The 16,629-nt window shown below is 38.1% G+C and overlaps 2 protein-coding genes across 2 annotated transcripts in view; one reads left to right on the top strand and one right to left on the bottom strand.

Annotated features, from left to right (window-relative positions):
* Positions 1-4,809: 4,809 nt before the first annotated feature.
* On the top strand, positions 4,810-14,108 carry LOC125039425 (trifunctional enzyme subunit alpha, mitochondrial-like). Its single transcript, XM_047633338.1, is given in 11 exon segments — positions 4,810-4,933; positions 10,256-10,671; positions 10,673-10,726; positions 10,728-10,764; positions 10,767-11,668; positions 11,835-11,957; positions 12,075-12,246; positions 12,430-12,540; positions 12,679-12,785; positions 12,979-13,074; positions 13,206-14,108. Coding segments are annotated over 11 exon segments (2,286 nt in total). The 5' UTR covers positions 4,810-4,866; the 3' UTR covers positions 13,407-14,108.
* A 290-nt stretch (positions 14,109-14,398) lies between these two features.
* LOC125039426 (cilia- and flagella-associated protein 298-like) overlaps positions 14,399-16,629 on the bottom strand; it is a 14,049-nt gene continuing 11,818 nt past the window's right edge. The window contains exons 7-8 of the mRNA XM_047633339.1: positions 16,585-16,629; positions 14,399-15,705 (exon numbers count right to left, since the gene is read on the bottom strand). The exon at positions 16,585-16,629 is cut by the window's right edge and continues 72 nt beyond it. Of these exons, the coding sequence (XP_047489295.1) occupies positions 15,598-15,705; positions 16,585-16,629 (153 nt within the window). The 3' untranslated portion in view covers positions 14,399-15,597. The remainder of the gene's footprint in view (positions 15,706-16,584) is intronic.

The raw sequence follows: 16,629 nt of genomic DNA on the forward strand, positions 1-16,629 counted from the left end.
AGGAAAAATCGAAACCTGAATATGTTGCAGCTTTAAGCGAATTCAACATCCCAACCTTCACTACAGAGCTCCATACATACTCAGGCTCAGAGTAGGAAAAGAATATTGATTATTTCCATTTAATCAAAGAAAACGTCTATCAGAAAGAAAGCATAACTCAAACACTATTGCTTAGTAAACATTGTAAATGACTAGGCACGATAAGGAAAATTATTTAGTTATCCCTTAATTCTTTAATGTCTGAGGTTTTCTATGAATAACATCAGATATATGTACGAGTATATAAACATAACTACTGGTTTCTGTATAGTTAACAATATATGCATTAAATACTTACCACACTCGCACTATTATAGTCAATGAATATTTAATAATTGCAAGAAATATGTTGGCTTTCCTAAAGGTAAGAGTCATCCACAGGGAGGCTAACCAGTCCTAAATTTAGGGTCCTAAATTTGGCCCTGGCGTTATGCCATCCTTTTAGGAGGTAAAATTAGTATAGGATCTCAGGAACTAATCGACGGTCTCGTAGTGCATTGCAAACTATCAACAGCTCACACTTATCTCGGCACTGACGGCGGTTTGCAGTGAAGTCAACATGAAAGGTTATTCCGTTTGAGATGGCCGTGGAATTTATGGAATACCTCTAGCAACAAATTCACTAGAGATTAGAGATGACTTTGGAAGTTGGGGAACTAGGTGTTTGAGAATCGCGTGTATAGGAACATTTAGTGGCTGGAAATTGAGGCAGACGAGGAGCTATCGTTTTTTATGAAGTAGGAAGGTGTGAAAAATTCTCAAACCAAACCCTTATTAACATGTTTCTCCCAAACAAAATGGAGAGTGTAAGGGGTGGAATGACTTAATACATATTGATTTCAGTGTATATTGAATTATGCTAACAGTTTTTAATCTATATCAATATATAATATTATTTTAACTGTTTCACTGTAGCACATTAGAACATAATTGTTTGGATAGTCAGTCAGTTTTCCATCAATATTTTTCAATTACTTTTGAGTGGCTTTCACCACATGTATTCAAAGATTAACTTTATCCTGGCATCATCGTACAGGTTCTTTTAGCACATGCTTTTCTCCCTCAGGTTCTTAAGGAGGCCTGTGTAATTAGCCAAGGTCGATCCAGTGTGTATTGCCTTTGACCCAGCTTGCCCTGCGACCTTTCCTTTTGCCAGTGATCATCAAGAAGCCGAGGAAGCTGCCTGAGGATTAAGCTTGATTATACCGGCACGCGCCCTTTGCCCGCGCCCCCTCCCCCTTTCTCTCTCTCTCTCTCTCTCTCTCTCTCTCTCTCTCTCTCTCTCTCTCTCTCTCTCTCTCTCTCTGTATGTGTGCGTGCGTGCGTGCGTGCGTGCGTGCGTGCGTGCGTGCGTGCGTGCGTGTGTGTGTGTGTGTGTGTGTGTGTTTATAAGTGAAAATATAAACATTAAGTAGATACTTCTCTTTGCAAGTTTCCGGCTGCACCTTAGTTATCCATTCTTGTACACCTATAAATTCAAGATAATGTGATATGTGACTGATACTTTAGTTCAAAGGTTATTGGCAGAGCTGATAACGCAAGACTAAAAATAAGCCTTTAGCAGTATCCTAGTGGTCTCAGTTGAACGGTTCATCGTGGTAAAAAAGAAAAACAACGCATTTATACACAAACAATGAGACAAAATTGTTGAATTGTATAACCATGTTATACGATCAAAACTCTGACTACTTTTTAAGGATTAAGTTCCATTTAAGTTGTTTAAAGTGCAAATTATTTGTAATCAAATTCTGTAATTTTCACTGTCTTTTTTTTTTTTTTTTTTTTGTGTTAATTTCTTTCTGTTTTAGTAAAGGAACCGGCTCTCGTGTTATGTTCGTTGTATGTCTTAGCCAATTCGTAACACCAATATTCATATTATCTTATCACTGAGATTAAGAAGTGATAAACATCGGGTTAAGGGAATGGTAATTTTCCAATTCGATATGTTCATAATTATCAATAAAATAGAAGGGAAAAGACATTCAACAAAGTAATAAAGGAAGAAAAATAAAATAAACAAATTGTGATTGTAGTCTGTCAAGCAAAATAAAACTTTTCGTAATTCCAGTTTTGATAGAATTGCTGCGGAAAATATTTTGCTTAGTTACTCACGTCATAATATAGATGATACTACGCTAAAATGTTAATTGCATAATTATATGCCGAGGGAAAAATTATTTTAATGTTAGTAGAGTAATTCTTGTGAGTGCTGTCGTAATATTCAGCATATTGGCAGACTGCAATGAAAATGATTTAACAGATCAATTAATTTCTAAACATCAGTGAAACCTTTGCCAGTTCCATGTGATCCGTTCATGTATAAAGGTAATATGAATAATGAATAGATTTAATTGTCCTTTGCAGTTTATAAAACCTGGAATATATATAAAGCACTAAAAACCATTTGGTTATTTGAAACATCACATTAGTTGTATATTAATATATATATGTATATATATATGCACATATGCATACAAGCACATGCACAGGCACGCATACACACACACACACACACACACACACACACACACACACATATATGTAAATATATTTGTATATATATGTATATAAATAATATATATATGTATGTGTGTATGTTTACATATATATACATATATGTGTATATATATTTACATATATACATATATATATATATACATATTCATAGATATATATATATATATATGAATATATATTCACACATACACACACACACACACACACACATATATATATATATATGTATATGTATAAATATATATATATATATATGGTTGAAAGTAAAGTATGGCGATTCTGAAGTGCAATGGTTCTGCCTCGACTGCCAAAAGATGTGAATGAAAATCGTTGTTGATTTTTTTCCGATAATGGCCACGCCGCCAATTCCCTCAGGATAGATTGATAACGTTTATTTAGCCAATATACATAAAGACAGTTTGACATATACAAAATAATAAAATGGAATGACTGAGCCTCCTGAGAACGTAAGATCTTTTAAGGAGACAGAGAGAGGTCCATTTAAGATGCGTGTGGTATATGTGCAGTGTTTTTATAATAAAAAACCTGCAATATAAATCTGGTAGCCGATTTACTTTTAATTTCTCCGTTTATTTTTTATTCATATATTAATTAATTTATAGTCGTGTTGATGTCCAGTGCCGTATATTAGGGATGCATGAAAGAAGTGTATTGACCAGTTATTTGTTGGTTTATGGGTCATCATCTAGTAATTCAAATGTGTGATTTTCTGCTTTCTCTCCCGTGTGGATGTGGGTATGTGCCACTTGGTGGGTGGGTATGGGTTTCGTGTCCTAGGTTTCGAAATGTGTCGTATTATTTTTTATAATAATAATAATAATTATTATTATTATTATTATTATTATTATTATTATTATTATTATTATTATTATTATTATTATTTTTATAATGATAATAATAATGATAATAATAATAATAATAATAATAATAATAATAATAATAATAATAATGATAATCATAATAATAACAATGATAATAATAATAATGACGGTGATGTATATTTCGTGTGTTGTTTCCATCCCAGGTGTTTGTCTTGCTAGTGAGTGGATGCGTCCGGATGTCTCGTTTGTTGTTTGTGTGTTTGTTTGAGTGTATGACCCTCGTTTGTTTCCGCCGTTGATACCTGTAGAGTACGTTGCTTATAATTATTTGTTTGTTCGTCGTGGCTGTGGTTTGTTCCTCTGTGTTGGTTTCTTTGAGTCTGGGGAACAGTAGTGTTTTGTTAGAGTGTTCTTTGTTTCTCGTCTCATTGGGGTCTTTGAGGATGAAGTGCTGTGTGTCGCATGTTCTGAGTAAGTTGTCTTGTTTTAAAAAAAATGACTTCGAGTGTCTTCCTAGAGTGTGGTTCACGTAGATCAAGCTGGGAGGCTGTTGGGAGCTGAGGTTTTTTGGCAAGTTACCGGAAACATGTGCTAAATGGGATTGGTGAGGTGCAAGTATTGTTTGCTTTGAGAGGTTGCATGACGGTGCAAAAGTACAGTGTTTGTTCTTCTCTTGTTTCCGGGCAATTTGTTGCACTTAAAGCAGTGGTTTAATAAGTGAACTCCTTTTGGTGCAACTTTCTTGACTGGATTGAATTCTTGTTGCTCGACTTTTTATTCGTAGCATTTTGTTCATCTTTTGTATTGATTTGGTGAGACTGACTTCAGACATGGTCATCATAATCCAGCCATTCTCTTCCAAATACTGGTAGAAATTTCTAGAAGAATGAAAATGTTGCAGAAGGGACGAGGCTTAAAAGATTTAAAATAAAACATGCCGAGTCTATGAAATCATGAGCTAATTGCCACATACCTGCCCTGAAAGGAAAATTTTACAGAATGAATATGGTTTGGTGATATTTCATGGATGGATGTCAATATAAATGTGTATATTAGAAAATTGGTTTTATTTGTTCACAGTATTATATATTTCTCGTGTAGTGGTTCTAGCAACTGATATTAAAATATAATCTGAAAGCGAGGCAAACGAAGAAAATAAATAAGTCTCCCTCTATAAACACCCATTTTCTCTCAAAACACCAAGGGAACCGTCAACTTTCATCCAAAAGAGAAAAAAATCCTCACATACGCATTTCCCCCCACCCGTTACCACACCGCACGCCAAATACACACTCAAAACTCAAAACACATACACCGTCCCTCAAAAATCTAATACAAAAAACAAACCTAAGCCCAAACAGCCATCATTTAAAAAAAAGAAAATAAACTTACCAGAAGATTACTCGAGCCTCTCCTCGCCCCGGCAGTCGGCAAGTGGCCGTCGACAGAGAAGGGTTGACGAGTGAAGATGGCAAGCGTTCGTGCTGTCGGGGCCTTGTGCCGGCTCAGTGCTTTGAAACAGTTTCAGTATGCAGGTGAGAGGGCGTGTCTGTAATTAGGGTTGAAAGAAATGTGGCATGATTAAAGTTGGGGGGGATATGCGTGCTTGTTCCCGGGGATCAGCTGATCGGCTGCGTAAACTTTCGCCGGTGGGAACAAAACACGATGAAAAGCGGTGGAAAAAAACACACAAATAGGCTTCTCTGGGTGGTCTTGCATTCACTCTTAGGACGAAGGGTGAGGAGGTGCTCACCCAGGCGTCAAAACGTTTTCCTAAAATAGGTTATTTGAGGTTTTACCTGGGCCGAGAGGACGACGAGGGGAGGGGGAGGGAGGGAGTGAGGGGGGAGGGGTAGGGGGAGGGGTAGGGGGAGGGGGTTGGCAAGGGCCGATCTCTGCCGTAAATTTATCAAGAGCTTTTTACTGGTTACTAACTCGTTTCTTCTGCTGATGTCCACCCTTGTGCTAACGCCGGGGATCGGTCCGTTAGTTTGCGGGTATTTTTATCAATGTTAGTCGTAAAATTTCGTTAATCATCTTTGGAAAATGACTTGGCCCTGGCTCCTTCACCACAAGAGGCTTTTTCTCAGAACCCCTTTTCGGGATTACTGTAAATCGAATATCAAAAGGAACAAGAAAACACACAAGAATATGTTTAAGGCATTTTAGATCTATTGCCTCTTCAGGGTAATACCGCATAAAGGCCTTTGGTATATTTGCATATGTTCTTGTTGATCCTTCCGTTGTAATATTTATAAGGCAGAGATGAAAAACTTCATATATCTCAGAAGGATGAAACTTGAACTTCTTGATCATCAAATAAGGTACCATGCTGGGTTATTTGCTATCTGTGGATTCTGGTAAATGTTAAGTTTCATTTCATCCGTCGCATTTGACTCGTTGATGAGTAGCGGAACTTGTATTCCCCGACGGCAAAGTTGATCAAATGTGTAAGACTCGGCTTCGCACTGTATTAAGGGGGGGTAATTAGCATGATTTACACACAGAAAAACAAGAAAAACACTAAATTAACTAAAAATCGGGTTTGCTGAAACTCTCCGGGGACAGTGGCCATGTTTCACCTATGCAATTACGGTATACAATTCGGCGGTTAAATCCAGGATTATTTTTTGCCTGATTGACGGACAATACAAATGAATCAAACCATGTTTGGGCACAATCAACTTTTTAATATGAAAATGCGTTTCGAAAGTTTCCAGATGACCGTTTCAAATTCATACACAAGCTTCATTAATAGTTCCTCAAATAACAACGGTATTTTGATTGACTGCGATAATAAATACAAAGCAAAGAAACAAATAAAAGCGCTACTGACAGTTACGTGTCGCGCACGGAGACCGTGCCGCAACGGCACACGCAGTCTCCGTGAATTTTATTCTCAAACAAAAAACTTACACATTTTTGTAACACACCTTGCAAACTTTAGTGATGATTGTCGTCAAATATGGTAACCGTTCAATACTTATACTTGTCTTAAAATGTAAGATGGAACTTTTTGACCTTTGCCTGAGCGGAAAATACTTCGGAGGCCGTGGCGAGGCTTCAGGCCGCGCAGCCAAGCCTTATTGCTCGTCCCGCGGAATTATGAAAGCTTTAGCCTGATTTCGTCGCGCGCGGCCACGACACCCACTGCGGTCGGTTGCAATAGCCAAATCGGAAATAATTTGTATTAATAATGCATGTATTATTATCCTATTAAAAGTATGCATTTTTATTACATTAATTGGCTTATTACTTGAAATGTACTTCGTGCAATAACTATGTAGATTTTGCCGGTTCTCGTTAAACGTTACTTAAATTTTACTAACCTTATATCGTCCCGTCTCCGTTATTAAGCTTTACAATAACACGTCCTCGGCGTAGCAATATTTCCAGTTATACGTGTATTTCGCAATTTGTAAACATTTCTGCCGGCTTCTATATTTTTTTTTTCACACGTACACTTCCTTGACCACCGGACAGATACACACTAAAGGTTTTCCATGGGCGAGGGCAGGGCTTTCCGAAAAAACTGTTTTTGATTGGTCAGAAAACTGTGACTTCATTGCCTGAAGTTTTCATTGGCTAGAATTTCTCAGTCTGTAACACCGCATAATCGCCAAGTTGTCAGTAATTGGTCGTTATACATGGTGTCCTTGTCTTACTGTTTCACACATTAATAATTTATTATCGGTATTTCAGAAGAAATATGTCTTTACGTGCGCGAAAAAAGGTATTTGCTTTGTGTTAGATTTTATTTTACCATATGCATACAAGCAATCAGGTAAGTGTGACCTCTTACCCGATTTTAATCGCTCTCTGAAGAACTACCATCCAGAGGAACTGTGGGGGGGGGGGGGGGGGGCAGGTGACGGAAGAATTCTTTCTTTCCCGCCTTGCGGCATGTATAATTCTGCCGCTTGTGAAAAAAATGAATTAATCAATTCTTTTTCAACATGTAACCATGGTGTTGTAGGTTACGGTAGGCAGCCCATCCATCACCGTATATCACACTGTCTGGTTTTATATATTTCTTAATAAGGGGTATGAGCGTGTCTGCACTGCGGTCAGTGTCAACCAATGGCACAATTAATTTCCTTTTATTCACACGCTCAATACCCCCAAAGACCCACACCTGGCTCTTCTTCTTTATGATTTGCGAAGTTCTAGCTTCGCCCGGGACCTGGCTCAACTGTCTGCCCCTCTTATACTTACGGCGCACGAGCAGCGTCTCGTCAATCTCAAGTATTACACCGGCACCTCCTATTGAATTTTGATTTTGTAACCAATATTCGGTTACTTCAGAACAAAAACTCCTCCAATCTACGCTAGTTGGCTTAGAAACGTGCCTTTGTAATCGCTGGTCGATAAAACGCAACTTTTACGCCGTTTTGTCTTTGCTATTTTTTCCATCTGCCACAATACCATATATGTCGATCTTCACGATATTTGCAAGGTAAATCGCAATGCGGGCAACTTACCGCTCTTGGCAAAACACCGTGTGCTCTCAGGAACTCTACAGCGTTATCATTTTTTTTCTTCAAAATAATCAGATATAACTCTATAGTAATGCGGGTCACAACCTACGCTGAGATCCATTTTGAGCAAAGATTTGGTATATTTGCTTTCCTTGCCTTGTGATTGGTTTATAGCATTTCCTGTAATGCTTTTGGCTCTCGTGACAAATGTCACGCGGATGTGGTATAGAATAAAAGTTTCAAAAGGTTTCGTGCGCTGTTCATGCGGTAACATTGTTGATTTTGAAAATCGCGCGCAATTCTTCAGTTCCCTCTTGCCCGTAATATGGACCATACACATCGATTTGCGCAGAATAAGAAATGTCATAATTACTGTAAATACTCGATTTTATGATGGTATTACTCGTGTATTGTCAGACATTTTAATGTAGAAAGAAAATCACCTTCATGTAAGTTTATTGGGAATTTTTGTAGTTACGAAATGAAAGTATTACAATAAATGAACCAAAATAAAACGGTATCATCGTTTTGTTTACAAAAAGCAGGAAAGGATATCAGATGGCGATTTTTAAAATATTGAGATAGTTTTTCATTTGGGGCTCTGTGACACTTGCGTGTCCAATAACTTCGTTATTTCTGATTTGCGACGGAAGTTCATAGAAGATAAGTTTCTTAGATTTATTTGCTCTATCACATGCATATATTTTTTTCCGGTTTAAAGACAGCTAGTCAGAACTTTACCTATACCTGGATTCTTTATACAGTATTGTGTGCATTTATAGTGGGTTTAGTAGGTGCAGTGCAGTAATACCAAAGATACAAGATCCATCAGGTGCCCATATGAAATAGTGGGGTTGGATTATCCTGAAGTTTTATGTATTTGCCACTAAAACACCCCGGTGTGCAAAATCTCTTGTAAAACAGAGGGCAATGCACATTCCAGAGAACAAGTCACAAAACCAGGGTATTATGTGAACCCAAAATCCAAGCCTAACCTTTCTGACCTTTTATTTATACTCTAGACATGGGGGGCAAACTGCTCTGTGCCCCTGGCTAGGCACATTTAATACCACGGGGGTCCAGGGGGCAGAGCCCCCTCGCTAGGGAATATATAGATCGTAGTGTATAAATCCCACAGGGTTAGGTTAGGTTGGTTTATTGGTTAGGACGCATTGTACGATTACCACAGGGGCTCTGGATCATGTGAAATACCGTAGATTTTTTGCTTTGGGTCCCGTAGAGTTTTTCGAAGATTGGCGCATCGGTCCGTTGACTTTCAAAGGTGGCGGCAATGTCCGTAGAGTTTCATTTGCAGATTTTAAGCGTTTTTTGTGCTTGTTTTACACATTTCTGTTTTCGATTTTGCTTATTTAAGCCTGTTTTACCCTGTAATATCTTGATCTACTTCATGCCCTCCCCTCAACCCAGCTGACTCAGCGGCTCCTAGAAGTAAACAGAATTACCCTGCAGAGACGAAGTCCCAAAACCAGGGCATCATGTGAACCCAATATTCAAGGAGTTTTAATTCTGTACATGAGTGTTTGTGTGGTTAGGGCTTATAAGATACAGGAGAGATGCTACTCAGGGAAGCTTAATACTGCCTGGACTTTGCACAAGGCAGTGAATTAACCACATGCCACTTGGGGAAATGAATAAAAAATGGGGAAAATGCTGTGCTCATGTTTTATATTTTTGTGAAATGCATCTACACATAGATGTTCTCTGCTAGTGCTTAGCCACAAAGGAGTCAATTAGTAGACCTTATGACACCTGACCTAATTTCACCCTTTTTTGACTTGGCGGGAAAAAGTTATTCTCTACTAATGCTATGAATATTGATGGTGTTAGTTTATAAACATTGTAATTATTATAATGTTATAAACATTAGTAACGGCATAATAAGGTAACGTAAAATATTTTGGTAAATTGAGGAAAAGGGAAACGGGTGAGACAGGTAGTACTCATTATTGGCTCATTGGTGACTTAGTACATGTGTAGCCATCTGTGTAAAAACAATTAGTAAAGTAAATTCACAGTGGGCATGGCATGTATGTACATGCCTTGCCTGTCGGCATTGACTTAATTGAAAGTACAGCTGTCATCCTGGGAGGGACATAGCCGTATTTTGCTTATGTGGTTATTATGGGATAATTTTTTAATGCCGGGAGGAAATTATCAGAGGAGTCTTTGACATATTTCACATCTTTGACAACTTCAATTCTTAAAAGTTAATCTTAATGGGCCTTTTTATGAAGAATTTTAGGAAAATGAATTTTCTGTGTATTGCATTTTGATTTTAAAGGTTATTTTCTATTTAGTTTTTACTTTTTGTTTATTTCACTGAGTATTAAATCCTATCGTTCCACTTTTATTTTTCAGTGTCTCGCCAAAGTAGCCGGCTGCTTTCAACAACAAGAGCTGCTATGGGTGTTCATGCTAACCTCAAGATAAACGATGGGGTTGGTGTTGTCACCTTCGATTCCCCTGGAAAGGTGAATGTACTGAACCAGCCAGTCATGGACGAAATTGTGAAGATCGTTGATGAAATTGAGACCAACAGTGATATCCAGGCTGCTGTACTAATATCTGGTAAACCAGGATGTTTTATTGCTGGTGCTGATATTACCATGATTGAAAGCTGCAAGACAGCTGAGGAAGCTCAGGCTCTCTCAAAGTCCTGCCAGGACATCCTCTTCCGCATTGAAAAGAGCAAGAAGCCAGTTGTTGCAGCAATCATGGGTTCCTGCCTTGGTGGTGGTCTGGAGGTTGCTCTGTCTTGCCACTACCGGCTGGCCTGTGAAGGACAAGGCCGGACTTGGACTCCCTGAAGTTATGTTGGGAGTACTCCCAGGGTGGAGGAGGAACCCAACGCCTTCACAAGCTGGTTGGTGTCCTGGTGCTCTGGATATGAGCTTGACTGGAAAGACTGTAAAGGCTGACAAGGCCAAGAAGATGGGTCTGGTTGATGGGCTTGTAAACCCTCTTGGTCCGGGCCTTCAGCAGCCTGATTTGCGAACCCTCGCTTACCTTGAGGAAGTAGCCATAAAGACTGCCAAGGATCTTGCAAGTGGCGATCTGAAGGCAAAGCGTGGTCCCAAGAACTTCATGGAAAAGGCAATGGCTACAGCTCTCCAGTATGACTTCATCAAGGACCAGGTGTTCAAGAAGGCTCGTGGCCAGGTCATGAAGCAGACAAGTGGACTCTACCCATCACCCCTGAGAATCCTTGATGTTATCCGCACTGGATTGGACAAGGGTAGCAAGGCTGGCTATGAAGCTGAATGCAAAGGTTTTGGAGAGTTGGCCATGACCAGTGAATCAAAGGGCCTTGTTGGTCTTTTCCATGGTCAGACAGAGTGTAAGAAGAACCGGTTTGGCAAGCCAGAGAAACCAGCAAAGACACTGGCCATCCTCGGTGCTGGACTCATGGGTGCTGGTATTGCTCAAGTGTCCATTGACAAGGGTTACCGCACAATCTTGAAGGACATGAGTCATGCTGGTCTTGCAAGAGGCGTTAACCAGATACAAGGAGGGCTTGACAAGGCTGCAAAGCGCAAGAAGATCACTACCTTTGTTGCAGACCAGTACATGTCCAACCTAGAACCAACCATCGATTACAGCAGCTTCAAGAACTGTGACATGGTGATTGAGGCTGTGTTTGAAGACTTGGCTTTGAAACATCGTGTCATAAAAGAAGTTGAGCCACATCTTCCTGAGCATTGCATCTTTGCTTCAAACACATCTGCTTTGCCAATTGGTCAAATTGCCAAAGCAAGTGCAAGGCCAGAGAAGGTATGTTTATTAAACAGTTTTATAAAGTTAATATCAAATGTCAGTATATATTAGAATGTTTAAAGTGATTTGTGTGTCTTTTTCATGGTAAGAAATGTTTTCTTAAAAATCCAGTACAAGAATGCATTCAAACCATGATAATCCATTGTTATTTATTTCTGGACAGGTGGTTGGAATGCATTACTTCTCCCCAGTGGACAAGATGCAGCTCCTGGAAATCATCACAACTGACCAGACCTCAAAGGACACTGCTGCCTCTGCTGTGGATGTTGGTCTGAAGCAGGGAAAGGTAGATCTCACTCTGTTAATTCCTTCCCTCCCCCCTTTTTTTCTTTTATCCTCATTTTGGTGTTAAAAAAGAAAAACAAAAAAGAATCAGGAAAGTCATATGATTTTTCCTTTGTAGGTCGTGATTGTGGTTAAGGATGGGCCAGGATTTTACACGACTAGGATCTTGGGTCCCATGCTGGGAGAAAGTGTGAGGCTGTTCCAGGAAGGTGTTGAGCCCAAGAGGATGGATAAACTCTCAAAATCCTTTGGTTGGCCTGTAGGAGCTGCAACTCTGGCAGATGAAGTTGGTAAGGTCCTTTTATTTGCCATGTAACTTTTTTTTTTTTTTTTAATAGATAATTCTTGACCCAGTGGTCAGTACTTCATAGTAAGCAGGAATAAGTTTATATTATACAATGTTGGTTTGATTTGCACTAATGAGTGAGGGAAAAGTAGAATATTTATAAATATGAAGGTGATTTTTGTTACAGGTATTGATGTGGCTATGCACGTTGGAGAAGATCTGAGCAAGGCCCTTGGATCCCGCATTGGTGGTGGCGATGTAAATGTCCTGAAGGATCTTGTTGCTGCTGGCTTCCTAGGTCAGTTACCCAATTTATTTACATGTAGTTTAAAACCAAGACTGGTTTTGAGGTATCAGTACCTTGTCTCTAAAAGTATATGAACATTTTGCTTACTAGAAACTGTGGTATAATTTATTACTTTCCCTTCCAATACAGGTCGCAAATCTGGCAAGGGTATTTACGTATATGAAGCAGGTGTGAAGGAACGAAACGTTAATGAGGGTGCTCTGGAAATTATGAAGAAGTATTCTGTGACTCCTAAGGTAAAACCGTCTCTTCTTTTTTTCCTATATTTTGCTTGCTTGCTTATGTGTTATACTTGATACATAATGGTAAAAAGACTTAAATGACAAATTTTTCTAGAAGTTCAGACTTTTAAGAAAATAATTCAAGATGTTACAAAGTAAATTATAATAATAAGGCACATTTCTGAACACTTCCGTTTATGACTTGCAGGGCCCTATGACTGATGCTGACATCCAGCTGCGTATTGCTAGCAGATTTGTCAACGAAGCTGTGTTGTGCTTGCAAGAAGGCATTCTTAATAGTCCTGTAAGAATTAATTAAAATGTAACATTGTGTATATTTAGAGTAGCGAAGAAATCTTTAAAAGATGAAGGTTATCATATAAATGCTTTAGCTATCATTGTACTGAAAAATATATATACATATTTTTTTTCTAGCTTGAAGGAGATATTGGTGCTGTGTTTGGCCTTGGCTTCCCTCCATTTACTGGTGGACCTTTCCGATTTGTGGACAACTATGGAGCAGACAAGTTGGTAGCCAAGATGCAAGAATACGCAGCTGCCTATGGCAACAACTTCCAGCCGTGCCAGTTGTTGCTTGATCATGCTGCTGATTCCTCCAAGAAATTTTACAAGTAATATCTTCTTCAAAATTTGTATACCAATGATACCTATTTGAAGATTTAGAGTATGCCATTATTATTGCCAGCTTCATCCTTCAAGTGTCTTATCTATGTCATAGTAAGAATGGTCATAATGATCAATTTTGAACAGGTGTGTTCGTATTTAAGACTTTTTTCCAACACTATTTCCAAAGTCCTTTTTCTTACCAGCATCACAAATCTTGATGTCAGAGATTTAGCTGTGCTTGGTGGTTAATGCACCAGCTTGAAACCAGTGATAGTTGGGTTTATCATGAAACGGAATCAGAGAACACAAGTTTTGGAGATACGAACCAAGTATAGTCATGTTATTGCTTACATTACTCTTGTAGCCTGGTTACCAAACTCACCAGATGAACGATTAATATTTATATGTAATAAAGGTTCACCCAACTCAAAAACAGTGTAGTGTGCTGTTTTTTTTCTGTGCCTTGCATGAGACTTTAAAACAATGTATAGTACTGTAAATATGGCAGAAAGATCCTTATCTTTTTACTTGTTTGAAGTAATTCATGCATAGACACAGAGTTTATCAATGCAATTTTCATAGGTTAGCATTTTATAAAGATAGATAATTTATATTCTTTAACAAAATGGGAACAAAATGATCCATTAGTTTTGAAACCATGATATATATGGATTTGTTAAGTAATTGTGGATAAATAAAAGATTTTTCCAAGCTGTGTGTAGATGTGTACCCTTTGCTTAACCTGTTACTGCTGGGTCGCATGTATAGCTGTCATAACCAACAAACAACAGGAAGTTCCGCTACATGTAGCAGACTCCCGCTCCCAGCAGCAGGACGGTTACCAGAAATCACCAGTCTATGATGCCGAGAGATTTCTAATGCTATCACCGATTGATTAAATGTTGGATATGTAGGTGTGACATAGCACTTATCATGCCAAAGCACATTTCAAGATCTGGCAGTTTTAATCCAAATGGAAAGTGTTTGTATTGAAGAAGAAATGGATTTCAACTTTATTTGTTCTAATAAATATACAATGTGAAAAATGATATTTGTAATATAGAAAAAAAAACTAACGAAAAGCAAGCTATGGGGAATGACTATTGGCTTTATATTACAATCCTCAATTCAGATAATGCCTTCTCTTTAGTACCCTTAATCCCTTGCTCATTGTCGTGGCAAGGCTTAGGAGACGGGGACTAAGGCCCAATGGTACGGGCATCACTCATACCTTGCTCCTCCACCCTTGCCTCTACTACTTTTACATGGTCTTTTTGCCACTGCCTCCATAAACATTGCGTTACTCAGTAATGCAATGTATATGGATTTCCAGAATGGTCAGTGGTCAAAAATGTACCAGGCATCAAAGGTTACACAGCATTATGGTAAAGTATGCAGGTAAAAAGGGGGTAAACATGGCTTAACCATTTGGATAAGTGGACAGAAGAAGGGGATGAAGAAGAGAATGAAAAGGAAAGGAGAATAAAAGATCCTGATAACTTGGTTGAGGTGTGAGGGCTGTGGTCCAAGGTGGGGTAAGTCCTACATTGGGCTTCAGTCTCCACCTTCTAAGCCCCACACTAACAACGAGCAAGGGACTTTGGGGTGGGTGAGGGGGGGGGGGGTTCTTCTGTCCATGTATCCCAGTCATTTCCTAATTTTTAACCTTTTTGCCACAATAATTTATCATAATGGTATATGACCTTTGATGTCTGGCACATTTGTTTTGACCATTAACCATTCTAGAAATCCACAAACATCGCTTTATTGGTAAGAAAGAACTTCCTTACCTGGGGGCTTCACCCCCAGGTCTCACCCTGTTGCTATATTTTGAACATGCTGCTAGTGACCTTAGATGTTGATGCTGCAGAAAAATTTCAATAATTAAAATTTTCTTTCGTATAAAGCATAAAAAGCACATATTTTAATTAAGACTGCATACTCAATAAATATAACCAGCAGGCTTCAGATGTTAATTTCTGTTACCACTTCCTCTGCATTTTTTAGCTAATTATTGTAATTGTCATTTAAATGTAATTTCCCAATATAAAACAAGTATCAAGTAAACAAACTAAAGAAAACTGAGAAAATTATACCACGTAGTCAAGATATAAAACAAGTATCAAGTAAACAAACTAAAGAAAACTGAGAAAATTATACCACGTAGTCAAGATATAAAACAAGATTAAAAAGATCGTTGTCAGTGTGGCTTCCAAGAGATGTTGGCCAATCCTTGGAATGACTTCTGGAGTTGCCGATTGTCTGCCCAGGGAGAATTGAGGTACGAGTCATCCTCCGCCTCCAATTTCTGTCAAGAGAGAATTGTTTAATTATTTGGTGCAAATTACTAAGAAGACTAGACAGCAAATATGTATTACATAAATTTGTTTTTACATTTGTTAATAGTCAAATCAAAAACTTTATAACTAAACTAAATATGGCTCTTTCGTGGGAAGTATCCTGAATGGAAAATTCAAATTCCATGATTGTTGTCCACACAACCAAGTTGATGAGTGGCAAGACACAATTGGCAGTAACCAGTACTACCATTGTGTGTCCTAAAACCACTGACCACTGTCTGGTACTTTCTCAAAGTTTGAAGAGCAAACCAGATTACTAATAACCTCTCTCTTTCTTTCTCTTTCTCTTTCTTTCTTTCTTTCTTTCTTTCTTTCTTTCTTTCTTTCTTTCTTTCTTTCTTTCTTTCTTTCTTTCTTTCTTTCTTTCTTTCTTTCTTTCTTTCTTTCTTTCTTTCTTTCTTTCTTTCTTTCTTTCTTTCTTTCTTTCTTTCTTTCTTTCTTTCTTTCTTTCTTTCTTTCTTTCTTTCTTTCTTTCTTTCTTTCTTTCTTTCTTTCTTTCTTTCTTTCTTTCTTTCTTTCTTTCTTTCTTTCTTTCTTTCTTTCTTTCTTTCTTTCTTTCTTTCTTTCTTTCTTTCATTATACTGAACATGCCAGTATTGTCAATACCTTTATTGCAATATAGACTGGATCTCTTGGCTTATAAATATAATCAGTTCAGAAGCATATCTGTATTCAGAAAAGACAAGATGATTTTTTTTTTTTTTTTTTTTTTAATTCTATATCCTAAAGTATTTAAATTAACCTGCAACAAAATAACATTAATTTCCTAAGACTTCACACAGAATCAGAAACCCGAAGAAGATAGCAAAACAAATTTCAACCAATACCTTTAATTCTTCTCGCCTGTGGAATTCAGCCATCATGAGGTTTTT

This window comes from Penaeus chinensis, chromosome 27 (assembly GCF_019202785.1).
Source record: "Penaeus chinensis breed Huanghai No. 1 chromosome 27, ASM1920278v2, whole genome shotgun sequence".
Taxonomy (NCBI): Eukaryota; Metazoa; Arthropoda; class Malacostraca; order Decapoda; family Penaeidae; genus Penaeus; species Penaeus chinensis.